The 21,452-nt window shown below is 44.3% G+C and overlaps 1 protein-coding gene across 9 annotated transcripts in view; it reads right to left on the bottom strand.

Moving 5' to 3' along the window:
* Positions 1-21,452, bottom strand: part of EZH2 (enhancer of zeste 2 polycomb repressive complex 2 subunit) — a 626,582-nt gene that overhangs the window by 427,898 nt on the left and 177,232 nt on the right. For all 9 annotated transcript variants that reach the window (XM_030203624.1, XM_030203674.1, XM_030203633.1 and 6 more), the window contains one exon: positions 2,429-2,549. In XM_030203624.1, coding sequence (XP_030059484.1) covers positions 2,429-2,549 — 121 coding nt within the window. The remainder of the gene's footprint in view (positions 1-2,428; positions 2,550-21,452) is intronic.

The following is a 21,452-nucleotide window of genomic DNA, read 5'->3' as shown; positions in this document are numbered from 1 at the left end:
AACTATGGCAGGAGTACCTTAGATTTCAATGAGAGAAAAGCTTTTCTTCGAGCCTGCGTCATACAAGAAACATCAGGAAACACCTGCATTTTTGTACCACAAAATGAAATATCCCCCTTTTTTTTTAATAAGTTTAAAAGTTTAATTATGAGAACTTATCAGTAGAGAATGTCACCAAAAGAGTGGCTCTAGTTGCTATATTGTTAGTAGAATCTTCAAGAAATTATGGTAAATCCAACTCTGCTGAACTAAATTGTAAACTGCCTTCTGGAGTAGAGCCACCTTCATGAGTCTTATTAGGAATACAGTAATAATTATGATGGTGTGGATAACATGAGGATGGACTTAGCAAAGTTGAGGAATCATCTGGAATCTGGCAGTTAAGATTTAATGCTAAAAAAATGAAGGGTCATGCATTTGGGCTGCAAAAAGCCCAAGGGAACGATACAGTTTAGGGGATAAGAACTTTTCTGTATGAAAGAGGTGCGGGACTTGGGTGCAATCATATATAACGATCTTAAGGTGACCAAACAAGTAGAAAAGGTGACAAAGAAAGCTAGAAGGATGCCTGGGGGCATAGGAAGAGGAATGCCCAGTAGGAAAAAGGAGTGATGATGCCTCTGTATAAAACTCTGGGTGAGACCTCATTTAGAATTCTGGAGGCCGCACCTTCAAAAAAGATATAAACAGGATGGAGTCAGTCCGAGAGGGTGGCTACTAAAATGGTTCAGTAGTCTTCATCATAAACAAAGCTCTGGAACAAAGGAGCACAAGATGAAGGTGAACGGGATAGACTCAGAAATAACCTGAGGAAAAACTTGGTGAATTCATGGAACGGCCTCCTGGTGAAGTGGTGAAGATAAAACAGAATCAAATTCAAGACAGCTTGGGACAAGTACATAGGATCTCTAAGGGAATGCTAGCAAGCGTAGATGGCATGGATGAGCAGACTAGATAGGCCATATAGTCTTATCTGCCTACATTTTTCTATGTTTCTATAGCCTTCCTGGGAGTGACCTATTCAACCTACCTATATTTGCTATATCATCTGCAGAAGCCAGAGAAATGCCGAGGAGCACCAGACTCTGTAAGGGGAATTAAGTCAGCTCTAAGCGGTTTTTTCTCTTGCTTCATCTGCTGGCAAGGGGACATGATCCACTTGTTTGGACTGGTCTGGTAGGATGATAAGGAAAGCTGTGTTTGTGAATGTGAGAAACTAAGTTCAGTATGTCTGACTGAGTGAGGAGGATTATCTTCACCTTTAACATACAGACTGTGTGTGCATGTCCACAGGTGGAAGATAATGGGTTGTCTACAAAGTGTTTGTGCATACGTTATGTTGTAAATGACTGAATGAGATAGGATGTGTTTATATGAAATAGTATGGCTGGAAGAGCACAAGTGTGTGTGTGTGCATACCCAAAGACTGAATGTGATATTTTCCATTATTTCATTGCAGCCATCCTCTCACCCCCCTCACCTAGCCAACTCTCGCCCATTCTATGATTCCCTCCTTCCTTACAATACCTTTGTTACTCTTTGTTCTGATGCCACCCGCATCAAAAACCTCTCTCCTATCAGGTGTTCCCCTGCCTCATCAGGGAACTCTGTTTTCCCCATCAGGTATCCCTGATTTTTCACCTTTCCCCAATCTCCCCTTTCCACTTCCCAACCTCCATTACGTATTTCATTTTCCCATTTGGTATCCCCACCCACTAAATATTTAACATCTCTACTCAGCCCAGGGTTCAGCTACACTATGAGAACATAAGAAGTGCATGTAGTTCTGGTTGCTACATATTAAAAAAAAAAGGCAGAGTATCTCTGCTTTGGAAAAGGTACAAAGAACGGCAACAAAAATGATAAAAGGAATGGAACAACTCTCCTATGAAGAAAAGCTAAATAGCATAGGGCTCCTTGGCTTTGAGTAGAGATAGTTCAGGGTAGATATGATGAAGTGTGTAAAATCCCAAGTGACGTGAAACAGGTAAAAGTGGGAAGATTGTTTACTCTTTCAAAATGTATACAATTGGGGGCACAACATGAACTTACTAAGTAAACCACTTAAATATTTTTCACTCTACATATAATTAAGTTCTGGAATTCCTTACCAGAGGATGTGATAAAAGCAGTTAGTGCAGCTGGGGCTAAAAAACATTTGGACAAATTCTAGATGAAAAATCCATAAACTGTATTAAGGTAGTCTTGGGAAAGTCATTGCTTATCCCTGGAGGTAATGTATGGCGTCTTGCTACTTTTTAGAATCATGCCAGTCATTTATGACCTGGATTAGTCACTATTAGAAACAGGAAACTAGGCTTGATGGACCTTTGGTCTAACCAATACAACAATACTTATGTATTTATGCCCTTTGTACTTAGCACTAAACACAGTGATGGTCAAGAATAGTTAATGCACACAAGCTTACCTCTATCTCCATGTACCTTCCCATCATAGTTTTTAATAAGTTCTTCAATAAATGTTCCATCCTGGTCAAGGATCTCATCTCCCATATAAGGAATGTTATGTAAAACAGTTTCATCCTCCACCTAAAATGAAAATTATGCATGTTCACTCCTGGGAATTGAGTTTGTGTACATCAGCTGCATTCAAAATTCTAGAGGATTATACCATCAGAGAGGCAGCTGCCAGAACACGGTACTATAAAACTGCAATGTCAAATGTAAGGTGTGTGCTGCACATTATGAGGATCAGTTCTTTCCTGTTAATTTCCTTTCTTGCTTCCTACTGAACCAGTCCAGATATGAGTATGCCATCCTACTAGCAGAGAACAAAAATGACTTTCCAGTGATGATATCACAGTACAGGAGTAGCGCAGACCTTGAACTTGCCAGTATTCTTTTAACAAGCTGAAAAAACAAACCACACACACAAATACTTAAGCATAGCATGGAATCCCGTTATAATGTGATGACTGGGATCCATAAAATATTGTGATAAATGCAGGTAACGTTAAATCAGGGTCAATGTAGTATAAAGACAACTGAACCAAAAATTGATCTGCTGCAAAAGATTTACTACAAACCAAGATGGCCTTCACACAAACTGTAAGCATTATGGCTGAACTATTGTATATATACTGCAGAAGCGGAGCCAGGTTGACAGCGCGGGGGGAGCAAAAGTGGCGCGGAGAGCGGACTTCCACCGGCGCCAGTGCATTTTCAATGCAACACGACAAGAAAAAAATAGGCACTGATGCAACTCCGTTTGGGGAAGCGACCGCTCCCCTGTGCCCCACATAGCTACGCCATTGATATACTGTATACCATTAATAGAACATACTGTATAATACTGTACTAGTAAAGAAACTTATCTAGTATGGTCTATTTCTTAATGCAAACTGTTGGCTTCTGCTAAATCAAGAATGTCTTGTAGCTGTAAAATTTTGATGCTGTTCACATCCTGGGTTTCTAGCCATCTCAAACTGCCTTAAGATGTTCTATAGCCTCTGACACTTTTGGTGGACCAGCAGGAGGAACATCGTTATCTTGCGGTGGCATAGCTATGACCTTTCGCTACACATTTGCCACAGTTTCTTCATCAGTAACATGCTTGTAAGTGGGGCAATCATCAATTGAAATCCAGTTCAGGATATCATACGCACATGTTCAATTTTTTTAATGCCTCTTCAGCTAATTGCACGTCCTCTGGAGAAAAGCAAAAAAAAAACTTCCTCGTCGGCATCATTCTCATCAATTTTTGATAAATGGAATACAGATCCAAACCACTTCATCCAGCATCCCAGGCCTTTCCACCAAGATGGCAAACTTCTTTCAGGTTGAGTGATGCCAGCAATGCATCAACTGTGGCAGTGTTATCTACCACCATCTTAATCAATTCACGTCGGTAGTTTTTTTTAAACACTGAAATAATGCCCTGGTTCAGGGGTTGGATCTCTGAAGTTATATTCTTTGGTAGATAAAACACTTTGATGTTACCATCACAGCTCACAAGCTCTTCTGCTGGAGGGTGTGCTGGGCACATAACCAGAAGTATGGCCTTTTTCTCTTGTTTAAGTTTATGTAGATGAGCTTTAACAGCTGGAACAAAGGATTTATGAAACAAGTCTGTAAAGATTGAAGAGTTCATCCAAACATTCTTGCTACTTGTATATTCAAAAAGGTAAAGATTTCATAGTTACATGGTGAAAACACCTGGGTGATTTGGACTTCCCAATCATGAGTGATTTTACTTTATGACTGACAGATTTATTGACACGCACACAAACACACACACACACACACACACACACACACACACACAAAAGAATGGTCACTCTGCCTTTTCTTTGTTTAACGCCTTCCCATTTGTGTACATCATCCTTGGCTGTGGTGTATGATATAACATTTTAAAACACAGTCCTGTTTCATCGCAATTGTACACTTGATCCTCAGTGTACCCTCCTTCTTCCAGCAGTTTTTTTTTTTTTAAGTTCTCTTGGGTAAGAATGTGCTGCATCCTTGTCAGCTGAACGGAACTTCCCTGAGACAAAGGCTTGACTGATGGCATGCCTCTTCTTAAATCTGTCGAGCCAACCATTACTGGCTTTGAATATTGACTCTTAGCCATTTAGCTGTCGGTCAAATTTTTCAAACTGGGTTTTCATGATGGATCCAGAAACAGAGAATCCCTGGGACCGAGCTTGGACGACCCATTGATATAGCACTGAATTCAAGTTTTCATCACTCACCACTTTAATTTTTTTCCTCTGCAATCCTGCTTCCTCTTCTAAAATAAAGGGCAAACTTCACAAATTTTCTTCTTCTTTCCTCCACCCTGTTAAAGTAGATTCATTGATGCCAAGCATTTTGGCCAGCTGAGTTTGTTGCATACCAGACTTCAGTTGATTGAGTGCAGATAAGTTGAGAGATTTCCGTTTATGAGATCATTTCTCCATAGGACAGAACTCACTCCAATTTGTTTTCACACTGGCACTGAGAGTGGCCTTCAGCCGTGTAGCAAAAGTTCACACCAAGTTATTTTCACATTGGCACTCAGAACAGCCTTCAGCCATTTACACAGAGCTCACCCTGGGGTGGGCCCAGTCCTGTGCCAGCATTGCTAGACATTGACTGCAGTGTTTTTCACGTAGGGAAAGAGGTGGGCCCCAAACTGGTGTAGCTAGACATTGGCTGCAGTGTTTTACATGTAGGGGTGGGGGTGGCCCACCCTGGCATAGCTAGACATTGGCTGCAGTGTTTTTCATTTAGGGGGGGGGGTGGCACCCCAGCGTGGCTAGACATTAGCTGAAGTGGTTTTCTTGTAGGCACGGGGGGAGGGCTTTATCCTGGTGTAGCTCGACATTGCCAACAGAGGAACTTTATGTAAAAAAAAAAAGGGGGGGGGGGGGAAGCCAAGACATCATCGCATTATAAGCAGGTTCGCAGGGATCCACTGTACCAAAAAAGAAAAAAAAGCCTATATTGCAAAACAAAACCACACCTAAAAATAGACATTGAACTATTAATATTGAAAAAAAATGAGCAAGAGATGTCAACTTCAATGCTGTTGTTTTCCTGGGAGGGTCCTAAACTGGTCTAGCAGGAATCAAGAAAAGAAAATTAGTAGTAACAACAATTTTACTCTTCTATATAAGCCTACTAAACCAGTCCAGATGTATAGGAAGCACCCAAGCTTTAAGACACAGGGTGGGAGGACAAGAAGACTGCCTTGAGAACTGCCTTGCCAAAGCTGACATTCTCTCTGGTTTGCATATCCAACCAACAGTCCTACACAAAGGAACGTAATGAGAACCGTATGGGCACCGTCCACATATTCTCTGGGACAACTGCTCTGAGCTCCATCTAAAATATCATTTGGTACTTCATTCAGTTAGACTGGAGCCCCTCTGGCATCGAACGCCCCTTAAAGACATACGCACAAGATATGGCCTCCCAAATGATTCTGATGCAGCTTTCCCTTTAGAAGCCCCGCTGAATAACACAAACAACTTATCACTCTTAAGAAAGGGATTCAAAAACTTCAGACAGTGAAACAAGACCTGTCCGAAGCAAGACCAGTGAAGCAAATGTCCAACAACTGAAAACTTTTAGGGACCTTGTCTTCCCCCTAAAAATTAAAATGCCTGAGATTGCATCCTTTCTTTTTAAGGTCATTTCACTGTGCTATCATCTCAAGGAAATCAATTGTGGACTAAAGTTGAGAATAAAGGTTCCTACATGACAGCCTTTAATTCCAAGATACACCAGGCAAACAGATAGCAACTCGAAAGGTCATCTTCAGGTCTAAAGAACTGAAAAGGAACTCTCATTAATAAATTCAGAACCAAACAGACCACATTATGGGATCACCAGCTGTAAAGAACAATGAATCTGTGCTCCATTCTGCAAAGAAAGTGTGAAATCTCTAGGTAGGAGAATCCACCCTGGTAGCTCGCCTGGCCTCTATAAAGTGGAGCTACTTGAAAGTTCAGCAGATTGAGGGTCATTCGTTGATCCATCCTAGCCCGCAGAAAGGCCAGGATGAAGACATATCAGATTTACACAATGAGACATTTCTGTCCACACAAAGCCTGAAAACATGACAAACCCAAACCAGAAGCTACAGAAGTCTATGCCGTACACAATTTGCGACGCATCAAAATCACAGCTGAGTGCCTTTGTGATGCAACCAAACCTCAATTAAAAAAAAGCAGCCCCACCCCCCTTGGAAGCCTAATTAGGTCAACATATCAAAGCTGACAAGGTCAATCCAGAGCCTCCAGAACAACCATGCAGAGATAATCCTCCATCCTATGCAAAACCATTTGTGTGACACTGAAGAGATTTCCTTCCATTTTGTGGAATAGAGCAGTTCCTTTGCATTCTGTCTGATAATGCCATAGCAGTGGCTTATGTAATTAAGCATGGTGGCATGCAGAGCTCAGCTGTAGAGCAGGAGGAAAGCTTTCTCTGTTGTTGCGTGGAGAGCAAACTGGTGGTGATATCTGTGGCTCATGTAGTAGACATAAAGAATTTGAGCAGATTTTTTCAGAAGTGGAACAGTAGGTGGCACCTGTGGTGGTGGGACACCTGCATGTCATCATAGATGCGCTGAATGCAATTGTGGCTGACGCTTTGTGGAAGTGGATGAGAGTTTCGAGGGAGGGCTCCAGAGGAGATACCACTACTGGAGAGTATTTAAGGCCTAGGACCTGCTTCGTGGACCTCAGTGACCAAGAATGTCTTACCTAGGTACCGCTTCGAGTTTCAAACAATTTTATTGTGGTACAGTACAAAAGTACAAACAAAAGCAGAGATATCACCAACAATATCAAGAAAATTACATGTAGTGTCCTTGTACCTAGACATTGTATTCATATCGCCATTTTCAAATTAGAACTTCCAATTGCAACCCTCCTTTCCCCCCCCCCCCCCCCCCAATCCCCTCTAATTCCAAGTCCCTTGATGCCCTTCCGGGACTGGCTTTGGTAGAATAGAGAATTAAGGGTTAACAAATATCTTCCCCTCAGATCCACAATCAGCAGGGTTTAAAAAAAGGTTTGGATAGCTTGCTAAAAGAAAAATCCATAAGCCATTATTAAAATGGACTTGGGAAAATTCCACTGCTTATTTCTAGGATAAGCAGAAAAAAATGTACTATTTTGGGATCTTGCCAGGTACTTGTAACCTGGATTGGCCACTGCTAGAAACAGGATGCTGGGCTTGATGGGCCTTAGTCTGTCCAGTATAGCAATGAATGTGTTCTTATGTTCTCATATATCTAGAGATTTGGCTGTTACAACTCCCTAGGCCAGTGGCTCCCAAAACCTGGTGCTGGAGGCACCCCAGCCAGTCAAATTTTCAGGATACTCACAATGAATATTCATCAGATAGATTTGCATACAGTGGATGGCAGTACATGCAAATCTCTCTCATGAATATTCATTGCTAACAACCTTATAATACTGGGCTATACCCTACTTGCTAACTGAACCAACAATACTAACAGTATAAATCTCTCTGCCAGTTAATTCATTTTTAGAAAATACCTTTATTATTTATTTGCTTACAAAACCTAATACCTTAACATATCATTCCTTCATACACACTCACTTACAAATGTACTCTCATACACATTTCACAATAAAACCTTAATGGAGCTAACCCACTAATACATATTATATCCTAACTGTTCAAAATGCCCAGTAACCTCAGCAGGATATTTGTTCAAAAAGTTCCTCTGATGCTAGTGCTGCACTACCCCCACGGGGTGTGCCTGTTGCTTTAATCTTCCATACTGGTCACAGCACTGCAAGTTCAAAAAGTTCATCTAATTTTAGTGCAGCACTACCCCCTAGGGTGTGCTTGTTGCTTTAAACTCCCATCATAGCCACAGCACTACACAAAATCCAATCCTTTTCATATGTGCTGGGTCCCAGGAATTCCAAACGAAAATGCAAACATTTGCTTAGAGTTCTCCACTCCTGTGGTCAATCCACTTCCACTCGTGCGATGTGCTTGAAACTCTTACAGTCATCCGATATACCCCAGACTCTACACAGCCTGTGTTTCGCTACATCCACGTCATCAGAGTCGGGTCTGTGTAAACTTGTAAATCCCTTATGGCTGCAAGACGGTGGGGATTCTACTTCCACCTCACATCTGCCTACCAAATGCGTCTATGTCCGAAAATGGGTATGTGAAGAGGCAGGACAGACCGTATTATCGAAAAAGATGAGCATCCATCTTTCGTTTCGAAAATACGGTTTGGACGGACCAAATGCCATGGATTTGGTCCCTTCTGAGATGGGCGGGGTTTTTTTTTTTTTTTTTTTTTTTGCGATAATGGAAACTAAAAATGCCCAGCTCAGAAACGTCCCAATCCAAGCCATTTGGTCGTGGGAGGGACAAATGTACAACACTACCATAGCTCTTAGGGGTGAAGGGGGCAACTACAGTGGGGGAAATAAGTATTTGATCCCTTGCTGATTTTGTAAGTTTGCCCACTGACAAAGACATGAGCAGCCCATAATTGAAGGGTAGGTTATTGGTAACAGTGAGAGATAGCACATCACAAATTAAATCCGGAAAATCACATTGTGGAAAGTATATGAATTTATTTGCATTCTGCAGAGGGAAATAAGTATTTAATCCCTCTGGCAAACAAGACCTAATACTTGGTGGCAAAACCCTTGTTGGCAAGCACAGCGGTCAGACGTCTTCTGTAGTTGATGATGAGGTTTGCACACATGTCAGGAGGAATTTGGTCCACTACTCTTTGCAGATCATCTCTAAATCATTAAGAGTTCTGGGCTGTCGCTTGGCAACTCGCAGCTTCAGCTCCCTCCATAAGTTTTCAATGGGATTAAGGTCTGGTGACTGGCTAGGCCACTCCATGACCCTAATGTGCTTCTTCCTGAGCCACTCCTTTGTTGCCTTGGCTGTATGTTTTGGGTCATTGTCGTGCTGGAAGACCCAGCCACGACCCATTTTTAAGGCCCTGGCGGAGGGAAGGAGGTTGTCACTCAGAATTGTACGGTACATGGCCCCATCCATTCTCCCATTGATGCGGTGAAGTAGTCCTGTGCCCTTAGCAGAGAAACACCCCCAAACATAACATTTCCACCTCCAATGCTTGACAGTGGGGACGGTGTTCTTTGGGTCATAGGCAGCATTTCTCTTCCTCCAAACACGGCGAGTTGAGTTCATGCCAAAGAGCTCAATTTTTGTCTCATCTGACCACAGCACCTTCTCCCAATCACTCTCGCATCATCCAGGTGTTCACTGGCAAACTTCAGACGGGCCGTCACATGTGCCTTCCGGAGCAGGGGGACCTTGCGGGCACTGCAGGATTGCAATCCGTTATGTCGTAATGTGTTACCAATGGTTTTCGTGGTGACAGTGGTCCCAGCTGCCTTGAGATCATTGACAAGTTCCCCCCTTGTAGTTGTAGGCTGATTTCTAACCTTCCTCATGATCAAGGATACCCCACGAGGTGAGATTTTGCGTGGAGCCCCAGATCTTTGTCGATTGACAGTCATTTTGTACTTCTTCCATTTTCTTACTATGGCACCAACAGTTGTCTCCTTCTCGCCCAGCGTCTTACTGATGGTTTTGTAGCCCATTCCAGCCTTGTGCAGGTGTATGATCTTGTCCCTGACATCCTTAGACAGCTCCTTGCTCTTGGCCATTTTTGTAGAGGTTAGAGTCTGACTGATTCACTGAGTCTGTGGACAGGTGTCTTTCATACAGGTGACCATTGCCGACAGCTGTCTGTCATGCAGGTAACGAGTTGATTTGGAGCATCTACCTGGTCTGTAGGGGCCAGATCTCTTACTGGTTGGTGGGGGATCAAATACTTATTTCCCTCTGCAGAATGCAAATAAATTCATATACTTTCCACAATGTGATTTTCCGGATTTAATTTGTGATGTGCTATCTCTCACTGTTACCAATAACCTACCCTTCAATTATGGGCTGCTCATGTCTTTGTCAGTGGGCAAACTTACAAAATCAGCAAGGGATCAAATACTTATTTCCCCCACTGTACATGAGGGTACAGTGGGTTTTAGAGGCATCCCATTTACCACCACAAGTGTTACGGGTGGGGGGTATGGGCCTGGGTCTGCCTGCCTGAAGTGCACTGCAGTACCCACTAAGAGTGCTCCAGGGACAGGACTTGTTGCTGGTGTATAACCTTAGCACAACAGTTCACACCTGAAGACTAATCTCGCTGAAAATGTCTTTTATTTGAATAAGCACCTTTACTCACAGTTAACTGCAGATCACAGGTTGTGGCCCACTGGCAACGAGTCTCCCTGGTACTGAGATTAGCAGAATGGTGTACAATGCCCTCTTTCAGCAAAATTCAAGGTAAGAACTAAGTGCTGTAACGTGGCTAACACATGAAAGGGATCTAAAAGTGTCTTACACACATGGCCACTACCTCATGGACTACCGGAAACAAAACAGGGCACTCTCTGACCCAGTAAGCAGGGGGAAAAGCACCATGGGAGCAGAGCCTACCAACATCGTGAGCATTTAACACAAGCTAGTGGAATCACGGAGCCCAATACCCTACACCCACCACAATGCATTGCTGATGTGACTCTGCAGTGCCCTTAACAGAAAAGGTGTCACACTCACCCGAGACCCACATCAGAACCAGGGAAAGGCTGTCAGAGGATAGAACACATTCTGCTGTCATGGAGGTGGGTATGGCATTTGAGGCTGGCAAAAAAAGTTTGTAAAGTAGGTTTTTTTTTGTGGGATGGGAGTTAGTGACCACTGGGGGAGTCAGGGGAGGTCATCCCTGATTCCCTCCGGTGGTCATCTGGTCAGTTGGGGCACTTGTTTGGGACTTGGACCTGAAAAAAAAGGGTCCAAATAAAGCGGACCAAATTCTCGTCAAAAACGCCCTTCTTGTTTCAATTATCAGCTAAAGACACCCATCTCTCCTCGGCCGATAACCACACCCCAGTCCCGCTTTCGCCACACCTCCGACACGCCCCCGTGATCTTTGTTCATCTCCGTGACGGACTGCAGTTGAGGGTTTCGATTATTCCGATTTTGCCGCCCACAGGAAACGGACGCCCATCTCCAGATTTGGGTCGAAATATGGGCGTCTTTCTCTTTCAAAAATAAGCTGGACAGTCACCTAAGGTATTGATTCCTACTTTAGTGGCCTCAGATGGCTCCCGTAAACACCACCCGGCGGATATCATGCAAATCTTTTATGACTATTTTTCGTTAATGTAGCGGACGGATCCAAGTCTGGTGGGCCCATCAGTGCTTGATTATCTTGAGGACTCCGGTATCCAGAAACTTCCCCCAGAGGCATGCAGTCAGATAAGCGCCCCGTTGTGGACACGAGAAGTACAACTCACAATAAAATCTCACTGGGCACTTCACCGGGGTCTGAAAGGTTTTCCTTGGAATACTATAAGATGATTGTACAATACATATGTGCCCACTCACAGCCTATTATTAGATGGCGGTCTCTGGGGGTGCTTTTTCTCCTCAGGCTAATGAAGCCCTTATAACACATATACATAAGCCCAGTAAGGCCTCTGACTCTCCCACAGCATTTAAGCCAATTTCATTGCTCAATGTAGACATTAAGATCCTAGCGAAGATTTTGGCAGAAAGGCTGGCCAAGTATATCCCAGGTTTGGTGGGGGCCAACAGGTGGGGTTTCTTAAGGGGCAACACCCGGGCTTGAATGTTCGTAGGGCGCTGTTGACAGTGGCACAGAGCTGGGCCTCCCGGGAACCTTTAATGTTGACTAGCCTTGATGCTGAAAAAGCTTTCGATTTTGTACACTGGGACTACTTATTTTCAGTGTTGCAGTATGTGGGGATGGAGGGCTGGTTTCTTCAAGCAGTGCTAGCACTGTACTTGACACCCTCAGCCATTTTGTTGGTTAATGGGCTGTAATTTCCAGCCTTTCCAGTAGGCAGAGGCACCAGGCAAGGATGCCCTTTATCTCCTCTACTGTACCTCCTGTGTATGGAACCCCTGCTATGCACTATTGTCAGAGACCCTGAAATTTCAGGGTTATCGTTAATGTGTAAATAAGCAGACTAACATTAAATAATGCTAAATACTGTTGAACATTCTATGTATCCAAAGAAAAAGTGGGAAGTGGACCAATAACTGGAATAACTGAGTTGAACAAATCAAACTTTATTACAGACTCGACACAGATCTGTGTTTCAGCATATCCGACAAACACCTCCCCCCCTTCCCCCTCCGATGGATGTCATTGCATTTATTTCTATTAAAAATTTTTGTTGTAGAACAATTTTTGAAAATCAGGAACTTTATGCATTGTTTGAAGGGTTACTGCGGTGTCTTCTGTATTATCCAACTTTTCAGTTATCCAACAATGGGTTGGATAATCAAGACTGTAGTGTACCTATTAAATTTGGCTGCTATGTGCTGAATTCCTGTAGCCCCTTCCTGCAGATCCCCGCTTTCAGCTGCCCAGACACTCCATTTTTAAAAAAAAGCAACAGCCTCACATTCAGCACGCAACCTGGCCGCACCAGAGGCTCTCTTTTATCAGCTCAGCTGTAGGATTCTCTTGCTCTGGTGCTTAGAGCGGACCTCTGGAGCAGACATCTTCACACACACCCACACATCCCAGCGGTTAGAGTGGTGTCCTGGTCTCAGAGGTCAGTGGAGGAGTAAGGCAGGATAAGGTGGTCTGTGGCACTGGAGCTGTCTGTCTGTGTGGCATGGAGACGCGATCGGCAAGCGGCTGGAGAGTAGTAAACCCCCGAAGCCACCAGTGTCATGGACCGATGTGCAGGGGCTTGCAGTGGGAGTTGCTGCAACAGGTGAGATTGTCCTGGAGCACATGTGGGGCCATTGCTGCAGAGTGAGAGATGGGTGGATCCTCCACTTATCAGGCTCTTTGTCTTGCCAGCTTTGAGACTACATTTCTCAAATTGCAAAAGAGTGATCTACAAAACAGTTCACTCTGCAGACTTCACATACCTAGGAACCAAATGCTGGAACTCCTTACCACCTAAAATAAGAAGTATACAGGAATATGCCAAATTCCACAAAATTCTTAAATCATTCCTCTTTAAGCAAACCCTTAAAAAGAACAACCATATCTCAAACAACTAATTCTTACCTGAATTGGTTATCACTTTATTTACCATTAAACTTCTCACTGTTTCATGTACAATTGCTCATTCATAATAGATTTTCAGAATATTGTATATCCATAGCTATCTCAGTACATCTGTGATATTGCATATTTGGGTTCTTACAAAAAACTACTTTCTTATGCATTAGTCTCTGTTATGTATCCTATACTGTTTATTGTAAGCCACATTGAACTCAAGCTTGTTTGGGATAATGTGGGATGTAAATGTCACAAATAATGGACCCGGGAGCACATTTCTCTGACATTTTTGAGCCTCTGTGACTCTTCGTCCTTTCTGGGCCTTCGAGATGCCATGAGGAAGCATACAATCCCTGTGGCAGCAACTATAATCCTGGAATGCAAATGTTGCTAGGAGTGCCACAAAAGCACTGCCTGGGGAAAGAATAGGGACTGGTGTCACAGTACAGTCCAAAAGGTGGAGCCCTGTTGGGAAACCAAGCTCTTAGTCATCCTAAGCAAATGTCCAGAGAGTGGTATGAAGTCAGTTGTTAAGCGGGGAACACCTCTAGTATTGGGCAAGAAGGACAGAAGGCCTAATAAAGAAATGTTCAGTTCTGTCTAGGCTGAAAATAAGTCTGCCATAGATGCAGCCCAATTGAGGATTCAGGCCACATGTAAAGCAAAAGGCCTAAAGGGCAATAATCCTCACCACGGTATAGTCTGGAACTGTGCCATTTAAGATTTGAAAGATAAAGGCACATAATCTGAAGGTGATTCTTGTTTTGATGGGAAGTCAGTGTAGCTTGATTAATAAAGGGATGGCATTTTCAAAATGAGAGATTTTGTATATGAACCTGGCTGTAGTATTTTGAGCCATCTCGAGTTTTTTCAACAGGTACTCCTTACAGCCAGAATATATGGCATTACAATAGTCAAATTGGGATAATGTTAATGATGGTACCAATAATCTTAATGTTTCTGATGAGAAATAGGGTCTGATCCTTTTCGGTTTCCAAAGAGACCTGAAAGATTTTGTGATTACTGAGGAAACTTGAGAATCAAATGTTTAATGCTTGTCTATAATTATTCCTAGAATTTTCAGATTATTGTCAAGTTTTGCCTTTTGTAAGATATCTTGGATGCTCTTTTTGAAGGTTATATATATGGTAACATCATCAGCATATATGAATACTTTGAATCCTGCTGTTTCTAGTCTGTTACCTAGTGGTGACATCATTACATTAAATAGTATGGACGATAGTGAAGAGCCCTGAGGGACTCCACAGTCCAGTGATCAAGGTGAGGATAAGGCTCCCTTCATTTTCACTTTATAAGATCTTGATTTCAGGAATCCTTGGAAGCATTTACTAACTGTGCCACATATGCCAAAGTTGTCTAGTATGTTTAACCTACTACATCGAATGTGCTAGACATATCAAACTGCATTATTAAGATCTTGGACCCTATGCTAATATCTTTTCTTAGATTTGATACTAGGGTAGTAAGGACAGTATCAATATTATAGCATGGTCTGAAACCTGATTGGGATTTGTGTAGTAGGGAGAAATGTGAAAGGTAGTTCATAATTTGTGCTGCAACTATACCTTCCATCACCTTCATTGTTAAAGAAATGGAGGCTACAGGCCTGTAGTTTGTAACATCAGTTATGGTGACTGAATTGTGTTTGGCATTGGAGTTAGGATAATAGAGCCTTTATTTTCAGGGAAAGTGCCATGGAATAGAAGGAGGGAGATGTGCTCCTGGAGAATATTCATGAATATGTTAGGAGCTTCCTTCATGAGATAACTAGGACAAGGGTCTAGAGTGCATTGTGAGGTTGAGTATTTTAAGAGGTAATGTTTTCCTGTTTGTTACAGAGGTCCACTTGGCTGTGGAACAGGTCATGGGCACACAACTGCAACAAATTATTGATAAACTGGAAGCAATAGAGCACAGTTTTACTACTCTAACCAAATATCTTCAGGCAGTTCAACAGAGTGTGATAGAGGCTGAGACCTTGGATCAGGAATCTTTGCTAGAAATAAGGCGCCTCCAAGAAAAGGTTACTTCTTTGGAAGAAAAGGTAGATCTAGAAAATCGTTCTCGTAGAAACAATTTGAGACTGGTCAGGTTGCCGGAGTCGGTACAAGAAGCAGAACTACAGGGATTTCTTGAAGCATGGTTTACTAGACTCTTGCAACATCAAAGTACTGCTGGTCCTTCGCAGATAGAACGTGTGCATTGCGTGAGCCCAAAAAGATCAGCCACAGAGCGCCCTAGGGAAGTCATCTTTAGACTGCTCCATTATCATCATAAGGTGGAGATACTATCTATCTGCTATCAAAGGTGGTAAAACACTGGACGATGAAGGACATAAGATTTTGTGCTTTCAGGAATACTCCACAAAAGTTTCACTACAGCGCAGTTTGCCCCGTTGTGTGGCCACCTCCATAAACTACAGATACGCTTTAGCTTATTATACCCAGCTAAACTGTGTGTTTGTTACAATGGAACCCTACAATATTATGACACCGTAGCGGCAGCCCAAGCCTTTGTGGAACAACTGGAACAAGACAGACTGAGTAAATCCAAACAACACCCATGTACCATCAGTCCTGAGATCAGGACCTCTGTGGTTTTGTTGATAAGGGGAGAATATTCTGCCCCAGTTTATTGTTTGTATTTTTCAGATTTACAGTTCATTGATTGTGTAGGTTAGCACAACCACCTGTTTGTTTGGGATGCACTAGTCAGTTTCTGTAGCTCCACACTAAAAAGAGGCATTAATTGCTTTTGATGGTTTCTCTATTTGGTTGATTAGGAGGCCTGGGTGTCAATGTATCATTCTTTATACTTCTGAAAGGGGGTAAGGCAAGCACCTCATGGTGCCCATTAGGAGAAGGAAGAGGTTTGGAGAGGAGGGAGGAAAAGGGGAGGCTGGGGAAATTATCATTAGGGGTGGGAGAGAGTATACAGGCAGAGGTTCCTGCTATGCTCGGTGGGAGTGTTTGCAATTACTGGCTGGTTGGAGTGGTAGGGATACTGGCTGGGATGTCTCTATCGCTCCTTTAGCGAGTTTGTTTTTTTTTGCTTTATGCCTCATTTGTTCAGTGCTGTTACATAATGCTCTTCACTGTAGTGACCTGGAATGTGGGTGGTATTTCATCACCAGTTAAACGACAAAAAATACTGCAATCGCTGAACCAACAGGTGTCCATTGCTCATATGTTGCTTCGGTTCTACCACAAATAGTTTGCAATTTCTTATCTAGCATCACTTCCACTGCCGTCACCGTAATTTCCGCTGTCCAAGCCAAGCACACAGAAGGGCTCAGAGGGGATGAAGAACCCACCCATCTAGTTCTCCAGTGTCTTGCTCTTCTCTTTTTCTTTTTTTATGGTTTTGCAGCCATTTAAGTGATCTTATTCTCAGAACCAAACCTTGACTGAGGAGAGATCACAGACAGCTGGCTGCTAGGTAAGCAGTACAGGGATTCTCAATCCTCATACCAACTTCCCCTCTTAACTTTCACCACATTCCCTCCCTCAAGATGCTTCCAGAACCCACACCCCTGTCCCAAACTCCATAAGATCCTCATACCACCCCCATGTCTGTGTTTCCTGTCTCCTCCCCCCCCCCCCCCCCCCCCCCCCCCCCCCACACACACAGATCACAAAGGCTACTCCCAGTGAACCTGGTTCATGACACTCACTGTTCACCCCCAAAATGAGGTGGAGAAGGAATACAATAAGAGCTACAATATCCATACAATCATTGAATGGACCTTTGGCCAGCACAAAAATAGATTCAGATGTCTCGACCATTCCAGAGGAGAGATCCTCTACAGCCCAGAAAAGGTTACCAAGAACTTCATGGCCTGCTGCATAACTTGGCTCAGCAAACACAGCCCCTGCCAAAGAACACAAATTGGCGGCGGCTGCAGCAGCAGCAGCAGCAGCAGCAGCTAACGCCAGACCAAGAGGATGATCACTCCCCCCCCCCCCCCTTCCCCAGCAACCAAAGCTGACCAGGGATCACCAGACAAAGATTCATACAGAGAAATTTTCAGTAAAGTTAAGTACAGTATTTATTTGTGCTCACCATATCTTTTATATGCCCCCCCCCCCCACCACCACCACTTTCCCTCCCCTCTCTCCCAGCAAACCTCCATCCCCTCCCGAGCATACACCACCACAACATGGTTAACAGGTCCCTCACAGCCCTACCTCATCCTCCCCTCCCCTCTAGCTGCTGGGGATGGTCCAGACCTTACAGGAGCGAAGATAGTGTCAGAGTCCTCCCCTGTGCCCTCAGAGCTGTCAGTAGATGCAGCTGCCTCTGCTGCTCCTTGAAAATCTAGCCACCTGGTTGGCTCTGTGGTTCAGCTGCTGCTTGGTCCAGCACCTAGCAAAGCAGGTTGTAATGGTCCTGAGGGACCTGGCCTCAGCCTCGAGGTTGACTCACTGGCCTGCCGTCCTGCAAGTCCAATCCACACCTGGATAGTGGTTTCTCTGAAACTGAGCTGGGTGATGTAGGCACAGGTGCCACTTGCCTCTGGTGGTACGGCAGGAAAGATGACCTCCTGCCTGTTGGTTAAGCAGTGTGCTGTGCAAGGCCAGAGTACAATTGTGGAGATCACGCCAGATCCCCAGAAGCTGCTGCCAGATATTATGGACAGTATCCCGGCTCTCCTGCTGCATGGTACGCAGCACCTGCAGGTAGTCCTCTTGGGCCTGGAGCTTCTGCAACTGAACTTCCACACTCTCACGTAGAAGGGTCCACTATGGGCTGTCTGTTGTTCCTTATCCTCTACAGGGGCATTTGGCAATTCCAGTCGGGGAAGGGGGGGAGAGGGGGAGGGGATCCTCCAGTAATTGTTCCTGCTCTTCATCCACTGCAGGAAGCTCCTGGCTGGTGTGCTCAGCATGCTGTTCTGCTGCCACAGTACCCTCCTCTGATCCTTCCACTGCTACTGGCTTCCCCTCCTCCTGCTGAGGCACCTGTGTTGGCTGCTGATTCTGGCCTCTCCTTCAGTCTCCAAGTCCTCACCTGTAGAAAGTAGAAGTGTCTGTTGCACTAGTTAACCTCAGTCTGCTGCAGCCTTCCTGAACATACCCCTTCATGTGCAACCATATACCACAAGTGATGAGGATGGCCATTGTGCTGAGGGGTATGGTGCACTGTGTACCTCAGAAGCCAGAATGCCAGGCAGCCACACAGCCAGGTTGGTAAAGCAGGAAGGGTAATGGGTGTGGTCGTGAGGGCACACTGAGAGAGCCACAAATGCCTTGAATGCGCAGCCACTGGTTGGTGATGGCCCAAGGTGAAAAGGAGGGAAAGGCACCTAAACACGACAGACACATGGGCCTCCAGCCAGTCAGCTGAGTTCTCCCAGACCTAGGCAATAACCACTACTCTGTTAGGACATGAGCCCTGATTAATCAGCCTTTCACCCGCTGGTCTGGTATACCTTCTTACCCCCTCCCCCACCTATCAGAGAACCTCTAGTACAGTTGGGTTTCCTATCAGCCCCCCCCCCCCCAACACTGCCCAAGCATGATGGACACGGGGTTAAATAGAGACAGCAGCCAGCACATCTTTATTCCCCAAACCTTACCTGACTCCCCAGCCCACGCTCAGATGTCCTGGGTTTCAAGGTCATGAATGCTCATTGGGAAAGAGCCTGTGCACCATGCGCTCCACAGGGTTGAGGTTCATGGTGTACACATCCAGTGGGCTCTCTCCAGCCTTGCCCTTCACCTCCCTCTTCAGATGCCTCCATTTTTTTTTTTTTTGCAGTCCTCCACATCTCGATTTGTGTGGTAGACCAAATTAAGCCACTGCCATATTGCCACCTATTCTTGCTTGGTATAAGCATAGATTGTTTGGCCCTTTGGAGCAAATAGATTGGAATTTCATGCCAGGATCTCCTTCACTTGGCGCTCAATCTCAGCATTACTGAAGTTGACCTTCCTGCTAGGGTGATTCTTTTTGGATGCCATAGCAAGTGTGGGATGTGGAGGCTTGAAAATCCCTAGATGCACATTTTTAATAGGGCAATATAGATGATTCAGCTGCAGGAACTTGACGTTTTGGGGGATAAACTTTTTTTTTTTTTTTTTAATGGAGGAACACACATGAAAACATTTTGGGGAGAATGACATCTAAATAAAGAGATGTAGGTGCCATTTTCAACCCTCAACATTGCTAAGGGGGAGGTGGCTTATCAGCTTGTAATATTCAACAACCAGGAAACTAATTAATTTGCTCTCCATTCTGTCTCCCCAGCATTAGGCTGCTGAACCCCATAAGCCGTGAGCCAGCTGGAGTCTCCATTTGCCACTGTCTCCAGGTAAGCAGAGATCTCAGAACCTACCCTTCCCCTTCTCGTACGGAGATGACCCAAGACCTGGTCTGCCTTACGTTTCTGCTAACAAAGGACTCTTTGCTTTAGGCAGGACCTGGTTGTTGGACAAGATAGAGCACAGTCAGTGGTCAGCAGGAACACAAGGGGCAGCAGTGGACTTTGAAACATACCTTTTTAGGCAATTGTTGTATTTATTGTTTTAATACTGGAACTATATGGTTATGTGCAGATTCTCCTACCATGGAGACACCTATTTGTGGCTGTGGCTGTGGCTGTGAAGCTGGTGGGGGGAAGATAGAATAACCATGTGCTCCACAGGACTGAGGTTCAAATGATCCAAATCTAGCAGTTTGTCTCCAGCTCTACATTTCACATCCCTCTTCAGCTAGCTCCCTTTTTTCCCAGCAGTCCTCCATATACCCATCTGTGTGGTTATTTATTTTATTTATTTGTTACATTTGTACCCCACATTTTCCCACCTATTTGTAGGTTCAATGTGGCTTACATAGTGCCGGAGCGGCGTTTGCCGACTCCAGCGTAAACAAATACAAAGTGATATTGTAGTAAGGCTGTAATACTCAAAGGGGAACAATGTGGGAAAGTGATTTGGAAAAATAGTAAAGACGTTTGATGGAATCACAGTAGATTAAGGAGGGATCAGCCCCTACCACAGCTGCTGATCACAAAGGTATGTTAGGAAGACTGTGACTCTATCACAGCACCCAGGGAGGGAGGGCTGACCTTTGCCCAGAACTAAGAGCAAATAGGACAAGCTCACAAGAACTCAATCACAGGAAACTGCAAACTATAGAGATAGCAGCCTTAGTACATAGTGCTATCTATACACGGATAATGCAACTGAATACAAATAGTACTTATACTAAATATACATAGCAATGTATCCTACTTCCATGAATATGGGGGCAGAACAGAGGTAGAACGCATTTAGCTTGGTTCATGTTAAACTTGACAATGTCCAGCATCCTGTGTTTTAATCCTTGTCCTGGCCCTCATGTTCAGTAGACCCTGAGGTTGGGGCCCCTGTACTAGTTGTTGGATTTCCTACAGCTGCCATCTGTGGTGGCAGGCGCCTCTGGGAGCCTCACCGGTTTCAGTGGAAGAGTCATGGGTCTACTGGGGGAACAGTGTACTAGACAAGGCCTGTGTCTCCTAGAGCCCAGCAGTAGCTGCTCAGCCTCTACAGGGGCATCAGGCAAATCTGGCCAGGGTGCAGGAGGGTGGGTTCCACCAATAGCTTCCTCACCTGCAGGCAGCTCCTAATTGGTCTGCACCCAGGCCTGCTGAACACTGAGCAAACTTTAGTCTGTGCAATGGCCAAGCACACCTACTGGTTTGTACCTGACTGGTCGCTATTGTGAGACAAAAGATATATGTATAACAATTCTTTTCCCTCCTCATGTATATATCCCCCCCCCCCCCCCCCCAAATTTGTACATATTTTTTCTACTTTCTCTCACCTTAATGTTATATGTTTTAAATATGT

The sequence above is a fragment of the Microcaecilia unicolor genome, chromosome 1, assembly GCF_901765095.1.
Source record: "Microcaecilia unicolor chromosome 1, aMicUni1.1, whole genome shotgun sequence".
Taxonomy (NCBI): domain Eukaryota; kingdom Metazoa; phylum Chordata; class Amphibia; order Gymnophiona; family Siphonopidae; genus Microcaecilia; species Microcaecilia unicolor.
The sequence above is the reverse complement of the archived record's forward strand: the minus strand, read 5'-3'. Positions and strand labels throughout refer to the sequence as shown.